At 42.6% G+C, this 20,764-nt stretch overlaps 1 protein-coding gene across 1 annotated transcript in view; it reads right to left on the bottom strand.

The window, feature by feature from the left end:
- LOC126428345 (uncharacterized) overlaps positions 1-20,764 on the bottom strand; it is a 240,841-nt gene that overhangs the window by 64,924 nt on the left and 155,153 nt on the right. The window contains exons 9-13 of the mRNA XM_050090278.1: positions 16,888-17,150; positions 12,363-12,623; positions 9,777-10,153; positions 4,729-5,039; positions 925-1,118 (exon numbers count right to left, since the gene is read on the bottom strand). Coding sequence (XP_049946235.1) covers positions 925-1,118; positions 4,729-5,039; positions 9,777-10,153; positions 12,363-12,623; positions 16,888-17,150 — 1,406 coding nt within the window. The remainder of the gene's footprint in view (positions 1-924; positions 1,119-4,728; positions 5,040-9,776; positions 10,154-12,362; positions 12,624-16,887; positions 17,151-20,764) is intronic.

Genomic DNA, 20,764 nt, shown 5'->3' with positions numbered 1-20,764 from the left:
CAAGGATATTTAGAGATTTCCAATTTCCTGCCTGATGCCTGTCAGAAAAAGTCCTCGAGTTTTAGACCTTTGCACTAGAATATAATGTCATAGTGGACATGAATGGAACATGTCTCTTATCATTTCATTTTACATGATTTAATGCCAATAAATAAATGCTGTGATGATAGTCGGCAAATTAGATTTTCTCAGTAGTTTGTGTATGTTAAATTTTGACAAAGTGACTTATTAATTATCATCATCGTCATGAGATTAGTTGCTCTTTTCCCATTTTCTTTATGTTCTTCGTTACAGTATTGATGAGTGTGATAAGTATTGGCAAATGCTTATTACAGCCCCCCCCCCCATTCAAAACCACTCTGACTTTCCACCCATGAGTACGATGCTCTAACACTTTTAACACAACATATGAATTTCTGTAAGTGGATGGTTGCAGACTTTCAATTTTGTTAAGCAGTCCCATATTTTATACCTCAGCATCTTGCCATATACCTTCCCCTAATCTAGGGGCACTATTGGTAAGTCTTTTCCTTTCTCCCAATAATTTTTCTATTATTTCTCACAGTGGAAAAATATTGTCAACTGTGCCTTTGTTATCCCTAGAACCATGCTGCTGTTCTTCAAATTGTGATTCTAACATAACTCTCATTCTCTTTTACAATATGTTTAGGCAGTATCGTAAAGTATACAAAATATAGCTTTCGTAATTGTGAACAATGTGCCAATGAAATGAAAAATGGCATGTGGTACACTAAACCATGCCCTACTTTTGTATACAAACAATATGCTGTGGAACAGCTACTGAGTGCATTAAAACAATCTACAATAGCACTCCACACACTGCACAAATGTAAGCAAATGCGAGACAGGAAGAAACGTGGCATCTCAAGCTGGTTGCTCCCTGGCCCTCAACAAGACACACACCTGCATCCTCAGCCTCTTCATGTCGTCGTCTCCCCAGCCCTCGAGATTCTCTGCCGAGCCAAGCACCGACGACAGGCCGCTCACATTCAGCAGGCCGTCGAGGCCGAGAACGGCGTCTGCCGCCGCACTGCGGGGGAGGGGTGGCGTGGGCGGCCGCGGCTCCTCGTAGCTCGAATCTGTGCCGGCATCCACTCCTGTGGACAGAGTGCCAGTGTGTGTTGGTATAAAAACAAAACAACACTAGACTGCTTACTGATAAGACATTTTGCCACTGGCTGCCTGTTATCTGGGAATCAAATGTGGTCTGTGAGTAAGTAATGGAATCTCATGAAAAATGAAAATGAAAGAATAAAAACACTTTCTGGCTTTCTAAAATACCTAGTAAGTAACAGGACTGTTCCTTTCGCCTTCCGGAAATAAATATCCTGATAGTTGTTCCAAAGAGTATTTTTAACTTACCTATAATAAACTATTGGGTCGGTGCATAAGTTCATAGCATTTTTCCGTAAGTTTAAAACATCACAGATACATAAAATGGAGACTTCAGTCATCAATAATATATTCTCCTTCACTCTTTACAACAATCTGTCAGCGCTGCGGTAACTTTTCGATTCCACAACTGTAGAAATCATGTGATTTTGAGGTGAAAAACTCATTGAGCCCTGTTCGGAGCACATTCTCATCTGCAAAGGAAGTTCCTTGAAAGTTGTTCGACAGAGAGAGGAGAAGGTGAAAATCTGAGGGCACGAGACAAGGTGAATAAAGAGGGTGTGGGATGACTTCCCAACCCAATTCCTGTAAAATGTTTTTTGTAACTAGTAGAATGTGGGCGGGCATTACTGTGGAGTAGCATCACTTCAAGCTGTCTTGCTGGTCACTGTTCTTGGATTGCACTTCTAAGGTTCAAATGGCTCTGAGCACTATGGGACTTAACATCTGGGGCCATCAGTCCCCTAGACTTAGAACTACTTAAACCTAACTAACCTAAGAACATCACACACATCCATGCCCGAGGCAGGATTCGAACCTGCGACTGTAGCAGCAGCGCGGTCCCGGACTGAAGTGCCTAGAACCGCTCGGCTTGTTCAGAAGGCAATTGATAATGAGCAAGCAGAGATGCACATCTTGCCACCTGGTGTTTTTTGTGATTTTGGCTTAGAGCACGCGGTACCCACACATCCGATTTTTCAACCTTCCCCGTTACATGCAAATGTCACACAATGGTGGAATGAACACAGTTTATCATATTTGGCAGTTCTCGAGAACACAGACATGGATAACTGTGAATTAATGTGTTTAAACCATCTTCTTCAAACTCTGAAGGTCTTCCTGAACAATGGGAGTCACTAATGTCAAAATGATCCTCCTTAAAATGATTGACGCCTTGCCGTATTCTGTCCAATAGCATTATCACCTTATATGGTGCAAATTTTTCTGGCTGCACCCACTTCTGTCGTCCCTTTGCTGAATTCAAACAGAAGAGTATGTCAGAAATGTTCCAATTTCTCCACTTGACTCTCATTTTCTAGTGTCCACAGCTCCGTTCACTATCTCCAAATGACAATATGTAAACTCAAATAGCAACACAGTGAACTAAAAGTAACATATGATAAATGAAAAATAAATCCATAGCAGTCGGAATACCAATATGCAAAACAAAAATGCTATTAAGTTATGCACCAACCTAATAAAATCAGCATACACTTTACTGTATTCAGCATTGTGACATTTCAGTACATATCAGTTAGTAGTCCAGTAAAATGTAAGATCAGCGTTCAATGATTCATCAAATTAACGATCAACAGAGATGGAGCACAGCTTTGGATTCCTCCTTGGGGAGTTACTAAGCACTATGTCGTTCTGTACATCAACACGAGAACTAATTCATCCTGCTAATTGCGAGGAACGAACAGTGTAATGCGGAATCAGAGTTCTGATGCAACTTGATAGTTTTGAAAAAGGGAGTGAGTGTGGAGGGGGAGGGAGACAGGGAGGGAGGGAGGGAGGGAGGGAAGATGGGGAGGGAGGGAGGGAGGGAAGGAGGGAAGATGGGGAGGGAGGGAGGGAAGGAGGGAAGATGGGGAGGGAGGGAGGGAAGGAGGGAAGATGGGGAGGGAGGGAGGGAAGGAGGGAAGATGGGGAGATGGGGAGGGAGGGAGGGAGGGAGGGAGGGAGGGAGGGAAGATGGGGTGGGTGGGAGGTAGGGAGGGAGGGAAGATGGGGAGGGAGGGAAGATGGGGAGGGAGGGAAGATGGGGAGGGAGGGAAGATGGGGAGGGAGGTAGGGAGGGAGGGAAGATGGGGAGGTAGGGAGGGAGGGAAGATGGGGAGGTAGGGAGGGAGGGAAGATGGGGAGGTAGGGAGGGAGGGAAGATGGGGAGGTAGGGAGGGAGGGAAGATGGGGAGGTAGGGAGGGAGGGAAGATGGGGAGGTAGGGAGGGAGGGAAGATGGGGAGGTAGGGAGGGAGGGAAGATGGGGAGGGAGGGAGGGAGGGAGGGAGGGAAGATGGGGAGGGAGGGAGGGAGGGAGGGAAGATGGGGAGGGAGGGAGGGAGGGAAGATGGGGGGAGGGAGGGAGGGAAGATGGTGGGTGAGTGAGGAAGGGAAGGAGGGAGGGAGGGAAGGAGGGAGGGAGGAAGGAGGGAGGGAAGGAGGGAGGGAGGAAGGAGGAAGGGAGAGGGGAGGAAGGGAGAGGGGAGGGGCAGGGGGGAGGGGCAGGGGGGAGGGGCAGGGGGGAGGGAGGGAGGGAGCGAGGGGGGAGGGGCAGGGTGGAGGGAGGGAGGGAGGGAGGGGGAGGGAGGGAGGGAATGAATGAATCTGTGGCCTTCTTGGAAGACCACGTTAGTTACTACGAGAAATTATTGACAGAAATCACGAGAACTTTAAATCAGGATAGCTGCCATAAGATTTTATCCCCCCTCCTTTGGATAGCATCAAACTGGTCGAGATATCCCCAATTTCAGTGCTAATTCTCCTCAACTTTAGAACTTATTTTACTACCTTTATTCTCTGCACCCCTTTTGAAATACAGTAGATTACATGTTCTATTGTATTATCAAGCTAAACCTACTGTAGAATCAATACGAATATACTTACCCTGACTGAAATGCTTGGATTTTTTTTAGGTTAATTACCTTCCGCAATACCATTTTCTTTGTCTCATTCACCCACATCAAAAGAGCTGGAACGATATCTGCTGTTCATAATCCAGTATGTCCTTAACTTTGAGAGGTATTGTTTTACAGTCAATAACAACCATTTCTATACAAATAGAATTTTTATCCAGTTTCTTGTCTGTTACTTACTTACGATCTCGTCCCTTCATTGCCCTTTCCATTTTCTTCTCCTTGTCTCACTCTCTCTTTGCACACGTAGGGACTATCCTTACTACTTGCATTTTTTTCTGACATTAATGATTTTTATGATTTTTTTTTTTTGGGGGGGGGGGGGCACAAAAACAATTAATACTACTGTAAATTAAATAACTTAACATTTCCACCTAGAAAGCAGAAAAGCTCTCGCATTTGCTCACAGAGGAAGTAAATTAATAATTGACAAGTATTAATGTATTAAACTACAAAAAATGTGAAGAATTGATCACTTAAAAGAAGACTAGGTGAGACAACTAGTTTGAATAAACACTAACACACCCTCACAAATAATTAAAAAAGCAATAATTTCTGTCTTATTTATCAAGACACTTCTGGTTTCTTACTCCATCTTGAAGCATAAGTTTTACTAAAATTTTCAATCCCTTCAAGTTTTATGCTACAATATCACAATTTTGTCACATCTCTTTCCCTACCTTCATCAAAGTCTTCTTCATCATCACAGAGGTCTTTATCCGGGTCCAGAGGTGGCGGTGGCGGCTTCCGCAGGTGGTGGTGGCGATGGTGACGGTGGCGGTGGTGGCGGCCGGTGCCGTCTTCCTTCTGCTGCTGGCGCAGGATGCCACGCTTGCTGAGTGCGGGTGGTGACACCTTGCCCTCCGCCTTCTTCTTGTGTTGCTGCAGCTGCTGCTGGACCGAGCACTCACTCTCGTAGCGGTACACCAGCAGGGGGTTCGAGTCACTCAGCAGTGTCGAGGAGCCGCGGAATCCAGATGATGGGTGGGAACTGTGAGGAGAGATACGACATCGGTAACCACTCAAAACTGATCTGTATAAAATACAAGATAGTTGGCACACTGGACAGGGTACTAGTTCGTCGGCATTGGGTGTCAGATGTTACACCGAAACACTTTTCCTCCCTCAAGTTTTCTGGTTTTTTCTAGTTTGAAATTTCAGATATCTCTAAAACAATTTATGTTGTAAGTAAGAGCTTTGAGTTACCACATCATATAGTAGTCATTATTCCAAGTTCAACTACAACTCACAATTTTACCAATAACTGCCACCCCTTTTGTTACTGCCATAAGCCAGCATTCGCTGTCACTGTGTGATAGCCTTAAGTATATGTATTAATACCCCCACCCCAATGAACCATGGACTTTGCCATTGGTAGGGGGGCTTGCGTGCCTCAGCGATACAGATAGGCGTACCGTAGGTGCAACCACAACGGAGGGGTATCTGTTGAGAGGCCAGACAAATGTGTTGTTCCTGAAGAGGGGCAGCAGCCTTTTCAGTAGTTGCAGGGGCAACAGTCTGGATGATTCGACTGATATGGTCTTTTAACATTAACCAAAACGGGCCTTGCTGTGCTGGTACTGCAAACGGCTGAAAGCAAGAGGAAAATACAGCCTTAATTTTTCCCGAAAGCATGCAGCTTTACTGTATGGTTAAATGATTATGGCGTCCTCTTGGGTAAAATATTCTGGAGGTAAAATAGTCCCCCATCTGGATCTCCAGACGGGGATTACTCAGGAGAACATTGTTATCAGCAGAAACAAAACTGGCGTTCTGCGGATCAGAGCGTGGACTGTCAGATCCCTTAATGGGGCAGGTAGGTTAGAAAACTTAAAGAAGGGAAATGGATGAACAAGACTTCTGGTCAGGTGAACACAGGGTTATAAATGCAAAATCAAATAGGGGTAACACAGGAGTAGGTTTAATAATCAATAAGGAAATAGTCTCGCAGGTAAGCTACTACGAACAGCACAGTGAACGTATTATTGTAGACACGATGCCCACACCTACCACAGTAGTACAGGTATATATGCCAACTAGCTCCACAGATGAAGAGATTGAAAATTGTAGGATGAGATAAAAGCAATTATTGATAGTGAAGAGAGATGAAAATTTAATGGTCATGAGGGACTGGAATTCGATAGTAGGAAAAGGAAGAGAAGGAAAAGTAATAGGTGAATACAGACTGGGGGTAAGGAATGAAAGAGAAATGCGCCTGGTAGAATTTTGCATAGCGCACAACTTAATCATAGCTAACACTTGGTTTAAAAATCATGAAAGAACGTTGGATCGTGGAAGAGGCCTGGAGACACTGGAAGATTTCAGATATATTATAAAATGGCAAGACAGAGATTTATGAATCAGATTTTAAAATGTAAGACATTTCCAGGGGCAGATGTGGACTCTCACCACAATCTATTGGTTATGAACTGTAGACTTAAAATTGAAGAGACTGTGAAAAGATGGGAATTTAAGGAGATGGGTCTTGGATCAACTGACAGAACCAGAGGTTGTAGAGAGTTTCAGGGAGAGAATTAGGGAACGACTGACAAGAATGGGGGAAGGAAATACAGTAGAAGAAGAATGGGTAGCTTTGAGAGATGAAATAGTGAAGGCAGCAGAGGATCAAGTAGGTAAAAAGACGAGGACTAGTAGAAATCCTTGGGTAACAGTAGAAATACTGAATTGATGAAAGGAGACAATGTAAAAATGCAGCAAACAAAGCAAGCAAAATGGAATAAAAACGTCTCAAAAATGTGATTGACAAGAAGTGCAAAACAGCTAAGCAGAGATGGCTGGAGGACAGATGTAGAGGCATGTATCACTAGGGGTAACCTGCCTACAGGAAAATTAAAGAGACCTATGGAGAAAAGGGAACTGCTTGTATGAATATCAAGAGCTCAGGTGGAAAACCAATTCTAAAAAAAGAAGGGAAAGCAGAAAGGTGGAAGGAGTATACTGAGGGTCTATACAAGGGCGATGAGGGCAATATTATGGACGTTGATGAAGATGAAATGGGGAATATAATACTGCGTGAAGAGTTTGACAGAGCCCTGAAAGACATAAGTTGAAACAAGGCCCCAGGAGTAGACAACATTCCATTAGAGCTACTGAAAGCCTTGGGAGACCCAGCCATGACAAAACTCTACCATCTGGTAGGTGTTGACAGATGTGAAAATTACTGAACTATCAGTTTAATAAGCCACGGCTGCAAAATACTAACATGAATTCCTTAGAGATGAATGGAAAAAAACTGGTAGAAGCTGATCTCGGGGAAGATCAGTTTGGATTCCGTAGAAATGTTGGAGCATGTGAGGAAATACTGACCCTGTGACTTAGCTTAGATCGTAAATTAAGGAAAGGCAAACCTACATTTCTAGCTTTTGTAGACTTAGAGAGAAAGCTTTTGACAGTGTTCACTGGCATACTCTCTTTCAAATTCTACAGGTGAGAGGGGTAAACTTCAAGGAGCGAAAGGCTGTTTACAATTTGTACATAAACCAGATGGCAGTTATAAGAGTCGAGGGACACGAAAGGGAAGCAGTGGTTGGGAGTAGAGTGAGACAGGGTTGTAGCCAATCCCTGGTGTTACTCAATCTATATATTGAGCAAGCAGAAAAATTTGGAGAAGGAATTAAAATCCATGGAGAAGAAATAAAAACTTTGAGGCTTGCCAATGACATTTTAATTCTGGCAAACACAACAAAAGACCTAGAAGAGCAGTTGAACGGAATGGACAGTGTGTTGAGAGGAGGATATAAGATGAACATCAACAAAAGCAAAACGAGGGTAACGAAATTTAGTTGAATTAAATCAGGCGATGCTGAGGGAATTATATTAGGAAATGAGACACTTAAAGTAGTAAAGGAGCTTTGCTATTTGGGGAGCAAAATAACTGATGATGGTCGAAGTAGAGAGGATATAAAATGTAGACTGGTAATGGCAAGGAAAGCGTTTCTGAAGATGAGAAGTTTGTTAACATCGAGTATAGATTTAAATATCAGGAAGTCGTTTCTGAAAGTATTTGTATGGAGTGTAGCCACGTGTGGAAGTGAAACGTGGACGATAAATAGTTTAGACAAGAAGAGAATAGAAGCTTTCGAAATGTGGTGCTACAGAAGAATACTGAAGATTAGATGGGTAGATCATGTAACTAATGAGGTGGTAATGAGTAGAATTGGGAAGAAGAGGAATTTGTGGCACAACTCGACTAGAATAAGGGATCGGTTAGTAGGACGTGTTCTGAGGCATCAAGGGATCACCAACTTAGTATCATGGAGGGTGGAGGGTAAAAACCGTAGAGATGAATACACTAAGCTGATCCAGAAGGATGTAGGTTGCAGTAGATACCTGGAGATGAAGCTTGCACAGGATAGAGTAGCTTGGCAAGCTGCATCGAACAAGTTTCTGGGATGAAGACAACAACAACAATGGCAACAATGACAGCAATGACATACCCCATCTGAAATCGCTCTTCACTGTATGGTCATAGCTGACTTCAAGAATGACAATGTGACAAAGTCTGCACAAGACCACTTTTCATGGAAATTAGGAAAAAAGAACCAAAACATTAATATTCAATACTGATCTACAAAACGTGTGTTCAAATTTGGAGCTGTATTTATATTTTATAAGCATTTAAGAAATCCACTTTTATTCCTGTGTGAATGACAAAATTCAATGGTATCTGAAATTCTGATATGCATATACACTCCCAATCGTGCATTGCGTAAAAGGACCTGGAGTTGCAGAACCTACCGACCACTAACATGATTCCCAAGGAACACAATGGAGGTAGCTGCGACTGATCATCCTTCCAACAATTCAGGTTTTTCTCTTCACCTTTCCTTGTATGACTTGTGCTGTACCTTGCAGATTAACCAAGTAATAACTTGGAATTCTTTTTCTTTTATGATGCTTGTCCTTTTGTCCAAGTAATTTGAATGTGCATCTCTCAATGAAAAGAAGGAACTATCTATGAAAACAGATGTTTATGATCCTGATTTCTTTTGTAATAGAAGTATTCACACTCTCGCTCTCTGTCTATGACAATGGGATAAGACATGTCGTCTTTATGGTTGAGAATTATTTTTGAAATACATGAATTGTGGTTGAAACTATATTTATTTCATTGGATTATTTCCAATTTTAAGTAACGTGTTACTCACTAACAATGTTGAATAAAAACTATAATAATTAAAAACAAGAACTATAGGTGTTTATCTGGAGTTGGTGGTATAATAATTAAAAACAAGAACTATAGGTGTTTATCTGGAGTTGGTGGTATACTAATTGTAAACAACATTTTACACTGGCCTGCTGTGTATCGAAAGTATCTTAATAGTTTACAAGGAATTACATATTTGTTCTGAATACGAAGAAAACTTCTACATCTACTTCCCCAAAAAATGTCAATTCTAGAGTTATTCGGGTGTGGAAGATTCCAGAAACCACATCGCATTTATTCTTTATCACGCGATCCTTACAACACGACAGACTCACAACCAATTGTTTCCGAAGCAGAATTTTAAGAATGATTTGTAACAAAATTAGTCCAAATATTTCTTTTCATCAAGGAACAGATCAACATACCCTACAGTGTCTCAGAATTCCACTGAGATTTTACTAACTTATCCAGTAACACCGTAAACTCATTTTCCCTGAGAACTCCTGGTTTTCCAAGTTTTTAGCAGACAAGTTACCAACCTGCTACTGTTTCTCCACCAACCTGGAATCCGAAGTGACAGCCTTGTTAGTGTCCGGCTCCTCGAGCAGGCGGCGGTACTCCCGCGGCAGCAGGACGGCGAGCGAGTCACGGTCCCTGACGTGGGAGAAGCCCTTCCTCCTGAGCGCCTCGACGTCGTCACACGACAGCGGCCGCGGCCGCCTCTTGCCGCCGGTCGTACCGACGGCGACAGTTGCGGCAGTGTCGACCTTCTGGGGGGCCAGCAGGAAGTCGAGCTCCCTGTGCCGGTGCTTGCGCAGGAACGCCAGGTCAGGCAGCGTGTAGTTGGGAAACAGCACCCACGTGCGCCGCTTGTGTTCTGCCAGCGTCTGCACCGCGCGGCTCAGCGTGCGCGGTGACGGCGGCGTGCCCGCGGCCACCTGTGGGGTGTCGTCACACTCGGTGTTGTACCTCTCTGACAGTCTCTTATTGTCTCGGACATTTTTATCTGACCGACTGATGTTCGGGTGCAGAGATTGCCCAGTCAGTATAGGCAGGGTGTGGGCACCATTAGGGGACATTAAATTACAAGATGCAATTTATGTGGACCCAAAGGAGGTTTATTCTGGCTTTGGAGCCGTAAGATTCCGTGCTGAGATTTGCTCCAGAGTTAAGTCGAGATTACAATATCGGAGATGCGACGTAAGAAATGGGGCGGGAGTCAGAGAAGAGATATTAGTGACTACCAATTCTATGAGAAATTGCACCAGTTTAGTAGGAGGATAATGTGACTTTTGGCCGACACAGGAACAGCACACCAAACTTCTAAGATTCATCTATTAATATCTGATAAAGTATCATTCAGACTGAACTTTTATCATGCTGAATACACTCTCAATAGCAATCTTTAAACAACTTATTTCAGATCTCTAGCTTAGAACACTTTTTATTAGCATTAGGATAACAATATTCAGACGACTTACTCAGTGCACCTTCGCCTCCAGCTGAAAGTGCAATGCAAAGTGAAGTGATTCGGTCTATCTAGTCAGTTGGGCAACAGGGTCAGACGTAATGGTTCGCATTACGGGCCGCACGATCTCAGATGCGCTCTGTACAAAACTGTATTCGATTACCACTACTCTGTGTGCGAAGCAGAGAAGAACGGAGTGCCAGTGTGTATTATTTTGTGAATATATTTCTACAATATATAGATGAGTGACTGCCTCTAACATTATCTGTGAAATGTGAGACATTTTAGGTGCTTATATTCAAAACATCTTACTAGTTCTCACATCTGTTTGGCAGTGAACTTTTTAGGATTTACAGATTCCTTTCGAAGCGAGCTTTCCTCTGACTTACGTTTTCTCTATTCCGAGTGTATTTACAAGTCATTTGAGAACACCTTTCATTACTTTGTAGTTTTCAATAATACTGATTTTCACTTACATTCCAGCAAATACTTTTATTTTCTCACTTTGGGTGCTAGTAGTGGTCCACAAGCTCTTGACAATGACACCTGAATCAATGTCATAACTAAACCTGTTTATATAACTTTACAATCACGTGCATGTACCTGCACTGCTACCATAACATCAAAGGCAAAATAAATACTGCACAAGTGCATACAGACATGATCCATTCACTGTGGGCCTCTTAGTCATCACTGATTCAAATTTGACAGTATTTTGTCACACCAATGAGTAAATAATTTCCACATCAAAAGAGTTAATTCTATAAAATTGTGAAATGAAAATATTGTGCACATTTGATAATCGAAAACCTTGCAGACACCTTTTCAGGTACATAAGGATTCTTACACTTCCATGACAATAAACATACTACATATTGGTGTATGTGGTTAACAACACGGGTGAGTTCAGGATGAATTCTGAGATTCACAACCACAATACTAGAAGTAGAAATATTGTACACAGGTTATGTATCACTCTCCAGGTTTCAAAATGGACCTTTATACTTTGGTGCAAAAAGTCTAAAGCTGCTAGCCAGCAAACATCAGGTAGGAAATTTAGAATCCCTAAATATTTAACAAAAAAAAAATAAAAGAACACCTCACTAGCCAGTTCTTCTACAATGTATCTGAATACCTGGACTCAGCAGAATTTACATTCCTAACTAATATTTGTATCAGATATAATCTGATTTTCCCGGTACGTAGATAGCTTATAGTGTAATGTGTTTTGTTTGAAGTATTAGACAATAACAGTGGCTGAGTACTATAGGATGAGGAATAGTGGCCTTTTTTTCAAAACAGGTATTTTTCATCTAATATACACATATAAGTACTCTAGAAGTAATTACTATAATTGCAAGTTTCAGTACATTAGCACTAGTCATAATTTGTTGTTAGTATACTTCAGAAGTAGCCAGCAGTTGCTTTTTCTGCCTGCATATGTAGAACTTCAGTCATTCCAAACTCTTCTTCTTCTTCTTCACGAAACACAAGTCTGGAAGACATATAGCCAAATGAACAGATCAGTTCCTAGAGGTAAGAAAAGACTGGGAAGATGTCCAAGAATAAGGTGGGCTGATGACATCAGTAAACAGGCACGAGCAAAACTGAGGCATATAAATGACAACTGTAACACAGGAGGAGTCAGGCGGTGGACTACAGTGAAGCAGCGGACTCACATTGCGAGACTGGACGACGCTGGTCTGTGTCGCCCTCTCTTCAAGTGCCCGGCTGCCGTTGTTGTTATCGTGGCAGCGGATGTGGTCGAGGGCGGGCGGGATCTGGACCGGCAGTGACACGGGGACGTACTCCTCCAGCTTGGACACGCTCTCCGAGAGCTGTTCCACCGAGGAGGAGCTCTCCGACTCCTCCGTCTCCTCCCGTATCAGCTCCGGCTGCTGCTGTTGGTGCACGATGCCGTCTTTCACCGGAGGCCCGACCTGCACAAAATGGAGCAATATAGTGTTGTAACACTGGAAGAAAGTATGTACAGAACGGACTTCACACTTATTCACAGAAGCAGTCACAAAAGGCTCTACAGGTATATTATATAACAGTTTATATTATATAACAGTTAATATTAGACAGGAGCAGTAAGCAGATGGCAGACTGCGACAGTAAGTAAGCGGACGGCAGGTGGCAACAATACGGATCTAATACCGACGAACAAATTGCACGATTTTATTTTTAAATTTTGGCATTGCAATTTCAGGCATGACAAAATGAATATTTCTTGCTTTAGCATCTATCAGACTTAAAAATATCATATGGCCCATCCATTAGCTGAGTATATGTATTTCAGGCATTTTTTTATGTACAAACATAATCAAAATATCGTATATGGTGACTGACAGCTGTTTAAACGGGTTCAGATGTTATTACAGCAGCTGTTATCAAACAGTCAACGTGTGCAATATTTTAATTTTATTTACAAAAAAATTGCCGGAAACATCACGTGCCCAGCTAACGGAGACAATTCGTGTGAGGACAAGAATTTATGTCTGATAATAAGTCATGGCTGCAAAATACTCACAAATTATTAACAGAAAAATGTAAAATCTAGAAGCCAACATTGAGTAAGGTTAATCACAGTTCCAGAATAAATGCAAAAACACAAGAGGCAATACTGACCCTATGACTCATTTTAGAAGATAGGCAGAAGAAATGCAACCTAATTCTATGGCAATTACAGATTTAGTGGAAGTGTTCAACAATGCTGACTGGACTAAACTCTTTAAATTTTAAAGGTAGCACAAATAAAATACAGGGAGATAAAGGTTATCTACATCTCAGATACAAAACCATGTTGCAGTTATAGTAGTCATAAAGGCCATTAAAGTGAAGCAGTAGTTGAACAGGGAGTGAGACAGGTTTGTAGCCTATCCACAATATTATTCACTCTATACCTGAGGAAGCAGTAAAGGAAACCAAGGAGAAATCTGAAAAGGAAATTAAAGTTCAAGCAGAAGAAATAAACACACTGTGGTTTGTTGATCATATTGTAATTTTCTGAGATATGGGAAAGGACTGTGAAGAACTGTTGAAAGGAATATACAGTATCACAGAAACAGGTTGTAAGATGAACAACAACAAAAGCAAAATAAGGGTGATGGAATACAGTCTAAATAAGGTGATGCTCATGGAATGGAATTACATTAAGAAATGAGATACTGAAAGTAGTACACAGATTTTGCTATTTGGACAGTAAAGTAAGTGACAATGGGTATAAAACAGACTGTAAACACCAAGAAAATCATTACTGAAAAATAATTTAGTAATACTGAATATAAATTTCTGGAGGTATTTATCTTCTGTGCAGTCTTGTACAGGAGTGAAGTGTGGAGGATAAGCAGTTCAGTCAAGAAGAGAAGAGAACAGAAGCTTTCAAAATGTGGTGCCAGGAGAAAGTTGAAAATTGAATGGGTAGATCGGATATGTAACGAAGAGGTACTGAACCAAACTGGGGAAAACATTTGTAGCACAACCTGATCAAAAGAACAGATTGGCTGATTTAATCATCTACTTGGGTAACTGAAGGGGCAGATAAAAATTGCAGAGGTAGCGCAAGTCTTGAAAACAATACCCCGTAAGTATGCAAGCATATAAGTTGCAAAGGACAGACTACCAAGGCAAGCTGCATCAAACCAGTTTTCAGAATGAAAACCTCAACAATGACATCTCTAAAAAGTTTGATGCTCTAAATAATGAAACTTCTGCTGCATTCCATTTGAAAATACCTGAGTGCCACTATGAATCTTTTAAAAAAATTTTGTTTGTCTGGTAACCCCACACAAGAAAAATTAGCAAATTGTTTGACAACACATGAACAGATATTTTCTCACCCCAATAATGATTTTTAGGTTATAAAGCTGCTATGCCTACTCTTCTAATAATTATCAACACATGATATATGATGTGCACTTACTTTCAGACACAATGGACAAGTATGAGCACACTATTATCAGCGATACAGGGCACTGCGTACATCAAAGATGTATTTGCACAGAGTTTAAAAACACGTCTCTCTTTGCAACATTGTTACACCAAAGTCAGCTACACCTCGGCAACCACATTCGTTGTTTGCATCCCTTCCTGCACTTGCGACAAACATCTCTACATATGTATTTGCATTGTCTGCTACACCGAACTTTCAGCTCACACTTCAAATTGTCTACTCACATAAGAGCTACACAATGATAACTGAAGAGGGAGAGCTAAAGATCTATGGCACCACATTAATAATACGTGACAAAATAAACGCGTGAAGAAAGAGACGTAGGTAGTCATCACTGGTAGAGTGAGAAAACTTCGCAACTTCCAACAGACTTTACACAAAATTTCAAATGTTTGTGAAACTTTTTCTCGTCGATTATCCCACAAAATGATGAAACGAAAAAAGTTTGTCGCATATCGCATTTTCGCTGCTCTTGCAATAAAACTTCAGCATCAGAGACGGTGTTTTAATTTATTACTTCTTTATTACTGACTATGTTTGAAACACAGTTTTCAGACGGTATCCGCACATACCTGCACAACTTTATCATCGTGCAACACACATTTCAGGAGATAGGGTGTCAGACATTTAGATGCTCGAAAAAACTTGCTTTCGTTTAATATGGAGTGCATATACCCAGACTATATTCAATCAGTTTTTTTTCACTGAGAGCACTTAACGACTTCCAACAAACTTTAAGCATAATTTCAAGATGTTTCTAAACTTTTTCTCACATTTATGTAAAACATTTGTAAATTAATCATATATCTGAAGCTGTTTTATACATGGGTGTTCGATTCTTTAAGGGATTTGGGGTTTACTGGTACTACAGAAGACGGGACAGGAATGACATGATGAATCTGAAAGACTGTTCTGGTGTTCGTAACTTCACTAGGATATTTCCGTCCAATTCTGAAACTCTGAAGAATACAGTAGGACCATTTGTTTCAAAGAAGGACACAAATTTCAGAAAAGCAACTCCTGCGAAGAACAGACTTGCTGTTACTCATTGGTTTTTGGCAACTGGTGATTTCTATCAAAAGCCCTACATATTTATTCCAGATTTCAAAGAAAGCTTTATCTGAAACAGTTACTGTAGTTTGTGAAGTATAAACACTAGTGCTGCATAGTGGCCTTTGTGGTAGCAGACCAGAAACAGTGTTCCTTTGATCTGTACTGACACAGCCATGGAACACTGTTTATGAACAGTGGAAACTCCAGGTAAGAATATCAACAATGTATGGAAACAGAGATTGCTGCTTACTGTAAATCTGACTCATTACATTGCAGCTCGAGCTCTGACCAAAGCTGCCGGACTTGGTGGTCATGTGTCTGTCAGGTGTGCTCGCTTGTGTGTACGAATGGTGTGTTCCTCTTTTGCTGACAAAAACTGTGGCCGTAAGCTTTGTGTAAGTGTTTTGATTGTGCCCGTCTGCAATGTTATGTGTCATCTTAACAGTAAGTAGCAATCTATCTTTCCCTACATTTCTGAACACTGTTTTTGTGTTCACATCATGTTGAGAACATCTGTAGTCTCGTACTAGCTGCGAACAATGTTGCGAACGCTGTTGCAGAGCATGTTTCGCTCTCTTTGTAAACACGCCTTAAGAATATGAATCTTGTACAGCAATGCAATAGGAAAAGGGGGAGAGGTTTCGGCAAATATGCCCAATCGTGGTTCTGCCAGGCAGCAGAAGTTGCTCGAGGCAGAAGGGTGTACACAGCATTAGCTAACTACTTAATTTTGTGTTCTGCCTTATGCCAGGTCTTGTCATGGGGCAAGCCTTGTCAGAGAGGTCCACCGCATGAGCATCTACGGAAGTGGTTCCAGTGGCAGTTTCCCGTTCCCTTCCACTGATGATGATTATGATGATGATGAAGCAGAAGTCTCCGACCCAGCCGGGAATCGAACCTGGGGGCTCTTGGCGTGACAGAGCGCCATGCTGATTAGGTAACTAAATGGAGATTAAACTTTCGGGATTCCCCTGATAAACCACAGGGTTAGCTGGTAGCCATATGATAGCACGAAGACAGCAGGCTGTTCAACCTCGGTTCTACCCTTAGATTACCGGTGACCGCAATGCCATAAAATGTGACACTGTTGCTCACACGAATAATTTATGCTCTGCATGTTATTATACTAAAATTAAAAATTCCAGTATCTGTAGAAGTCACCTCAGTGTGTTCGTAGCCTACAACACGATACCTACCAGGCTATCTTCAAAGCAGCAGGTCGAGTACTCGTCACCGCCTGTGACATTCCCCACACGGACCCAGTTGTCGACTCGGGGGTCTGCCGCCTTGATGCACTCGGTATTCCTGTTGCCGTTGTCCGCAACCGACCGGATGGCATCGGTACTGCCACTGATGATGTTGTTGCTGCGGTTGTTGTTGTAGCAGCACACGCTGCAGTCATTCAGTGAGCAGCGGTGGTTACTTCCACTCGCTCCCGATTCCGACTGGCTGCAGCTATCTGAAAAATTAGCACCACCCACACATGGAAAACGTTTTCAAATTAAATAATGTACATCAGTGTGGTGAGTGTGTTCTGCAGTCTACCTTTCTCTCCTCAGTCACCTCTGCAATAAGTTGATCACAGTTACGGTACACTTACGAAGTAGTGAACCTTTTAATAATAATTCGATGTGGGATTGATCCAAAGGCCTCACATAATTATAAAAAACAGTCATTTCTGCTTTCAGTTGTCTTTGAAGTTAGGGTCTATCTATCACATCTGTTTTCCAACAGTCAAGAGGGACAAGACAAATTAAAAATTAAAAAATGGCAGCTTTGAGCAGAAACAAACTTGTTTAATTTTTTTAATTTTAGTAATAACATTATTATTCTACGACAATTTGGGACTGCAGCCAAAAGTTGTAAACTTCTTGACTTGCTATTTTGGTTGACAACCAGGCAGCCATGTTAGTGAATTTTATCACAATGTTTATATCCAAGACTGGTGGAATCCTACACATGCATAGATCTCTGCTGTACGAGTGTCTTCTGATGAACTGTGAGGCACCTGAGCTACTATGGTGCACACACAACTGCATTACTACTCGCACGTCATCTATCGAATTACACACGCATGGAGTTAAAATTTGGCGGTTAAATTTACAGAATTAACTGTTATTGGACGCAGGAGGCACTGGATGTGTAATTTTGTCTGTCTGCACAATGTAAAGAAATGAGCACGTCCCACGTCTTAGGCAGCTAAAAGCCGCCATCCCGATTAATAAGGTTTTCCACCAAATGTATTTCCATAGATTCCTTATGACCATATTCCAAAATTTTTGTGTCTGAACACTCCGTGGAATGTCATTTGGAAATACAGTGCTTGACTATGGCTTACATGGGTTGCAAAATGTGAGTGACAATTTTCTGTGCACATCTGATTTATTTGCACAGAGTCTGCCCAATGGCCCAATGTAGACTTTCACAAATTGACAAGGTACTTTGTTTTCCACAAACCCGAATTATCATTACTTTTTTCTTTTTTCTTTCTTTATTTAATTTTTTTTTGGGGGGGGGGGGGGGGGGGGGCGTGAGAGGGTGGTGGGTTTAGGGCGCAAAACATCTAAGGTCATAGAAGCATAGAATGCTGGGACCGTGAGGTAAAAATCAAATCTCTTTTGTCATATTACTGCTTTTAAAAAAACTTAAAACACAAGCCACAGCTCGCACATTATCTGCTAAAATGTCCGTCAAAGCAGGCGGCAGCCCGACACTGAGACTTAAGTGGTTAAAATAGGGGCAGAGGATCAGGAAATGTCTGACTGTTAACGGCTGGCTACAAAAAGGACAGCTAGGTACAGGGTCGCCACTCAGCAAGTAGCGGTGACTAAAGCAGCAGTAACCTATTCACAACCAAGCTAACATTACTTCCTCATGGGGGGGGGGGGGGGGGGTGGGCAGGAGGAAGTCGACCAGGCTGTTGGGAGAGGTTTGACTTCTCGTAGCTTGTTCCCATCAAGGGAGCAGCAATGGTCACGCCAAAGTGATACGCCGATAGAGACAATTATGATTATCTTGCAAGGGAACAGAGTAAGAGGCGGGCAGACTGAGATGGACTGCGGCATCAGCAGCGTAATTCCCAGATGCACCAACATGGCCAGGAACCCACATGAACAGAACTTGGGCTACCCCATCCGGGAACAAATGGAGGCAGTCCTGGATCCGTTGAACGATGCGGTGGACTGGATCTAGATCATCCAGACTCTGAAGGGCACTGAGGGAGTCAGAGCAGATCACACAGTGAGTGCGCTGATGCCTCTGGACGTAGTGAACAGCCTGATAGAGGGCAAAAAGCTCTGTGGTAAAAACTGTGCACTGCTCGAGAAGCCGGTATTGAAACTTCGCATCTCCGACGACAAAAGCACAGCCAACACCGTGGGCGGACTTGGAACCACCAGTGTACAAAAATAAGCTATCGGCAAGTTGTGAGCGAAGTTCGAGAAATTTGCAGCAATATGTCAGATTGGGAGTCGAATCTTTCGGCAACGAGCTGAGGTCAAAATGAATGCAAACCTGTGCCTGGAGCCGAGGTGGTGAAGGGCTCTCCCCCATTCGGAAAGGGGCAGGAAGTGTGAACCGCAGTTGCCGAAGCAGGTGACGAAAGCGGACACCGGGAGGCTACAGAGAAGAAACCTACATCTTGTATTGGTGGTTCAAGAAGGTCATCAAAAAAAGGGTCAAAGGTTGGGTGCCCTGGCATGGAAGAAAGTCGACACGCATACCTACTGTGTATGATGTCGCGCCGGTACGACAGTGGTAGTTCACCAGCTTCTGCGTATAGACTCTCAACTGGGCTAGTACGGAAGGCACCAGTGGCGAGACTGATCCCCAAATGGTGGATTGTATTTAGACGGCGTAAGATAGGCGGCCATGCAGAGGAGTAGACAATGCATCCATAATCCGACTTGGAGCAGACAAGAGATCAATAGAGGTGGAGGAGGACAGTCCAGTCAACTCCCCAAGAGGTTACCACTCAATACACGAAGGACATTGTGGGACCGGGTGCAGCCAGGTAGGACACGTGGGGAGATCAACTGAGTTTCCTATTGTATGTAAGCCTTAAGAATTTCATTGCATCCACGAATGGGAGAGCATTTTGGCCCAGTCACAAGGACTGTGGAAGAAATGCCTCGCACTGCTAGAAGTTGACACAAACTGATTTGGTAGCAGAAAAGCGGAAACCATTTGTGACACTCCACAAATAGATATGGTCCAGACAACATTCAAAACAGCGTTGCAGGAGACACATCCGCTGGGAGCTGCAATAAATACCAAAGTCATCAACGAAAAGAGAGGCGCCAATGCCAGCTAGAAGGCAGTCCATAATTGGGTCGATGGCTATGGCAAAGAGGACGACACTCAGTACGGAGCCCTGAGGCACCCCGTTCTCCTGTGAAAAGGTGCGGGATAAGGAGGAAGCCACACGTACCCGGAAAACTCAGTCTGTCAAAAATTCCTGGATGAAAGTAGGAAAATGCACGTGAAGGCCCCACATGTGCATAGTACATAGAATGGCTGTCCGCCAACAGGTATCATAGGCTTTCTCCAAATCAAAGAACACGGCCACTGTTTGTCGCTTCTGCAGAAAATTATTCACGATGAACATCAACAGGGTGACGAGATGATCAAGCGCTAAGTGGCACTTTCGGAACCCACACTGAGCATTAGTGAGAAGAGGGTGTGACTCCAGCCACCACACTAATCGACCATTGATCATACGTTTCCATCGTTTACTGATCCATGCATGTCATATATACTCCCACCAGGCAAGCGGCAGAATATTTGTGATAATTGTTTTGAAGCCAGCAGTAACACGAATGTGTAACAATACAGCTGAGGTGGTTTTCAATAATAATTACAATTCACATTTACTGCATGCTGTATTCCTAGAAAATAATACAGGAATGTATCGTTCTTTGTTTACAGCATTCTGTACACCGTTTATAATAGTGGAGAGCTGGCAGTAAGATGGATGTATGTCACAGTAGTGAACATGAACAAATGGTTATAGCTCTTGAGGTACGCATTTTAGAGCCCTTGGTGTAGATATTTTTTGTCAAGCCGTGCATTCAT

This window comes from Schistocerca serialis, chromosome 12 (genome assembly GCF_023864345.2).
Source record: "Schistocerca serialis cubense isolate TAMUIC-IGC-003099 chromosome 12, iqSchSeri2.2, whole genome shotgun sequence".
Classification (NCBI taxonomy): domain Eukaryota; kingdom Metazoa; phylum Arthropoda; class Insecta; order Orthoptera; family Acrididae; genus Schistocerca; species Schistocerca serialis.
The sequence above is the reverse complement of the archived record's forward strand: the minus strand, read 5'-3'. Positions and strand labels throughout refer to the sequence as shown.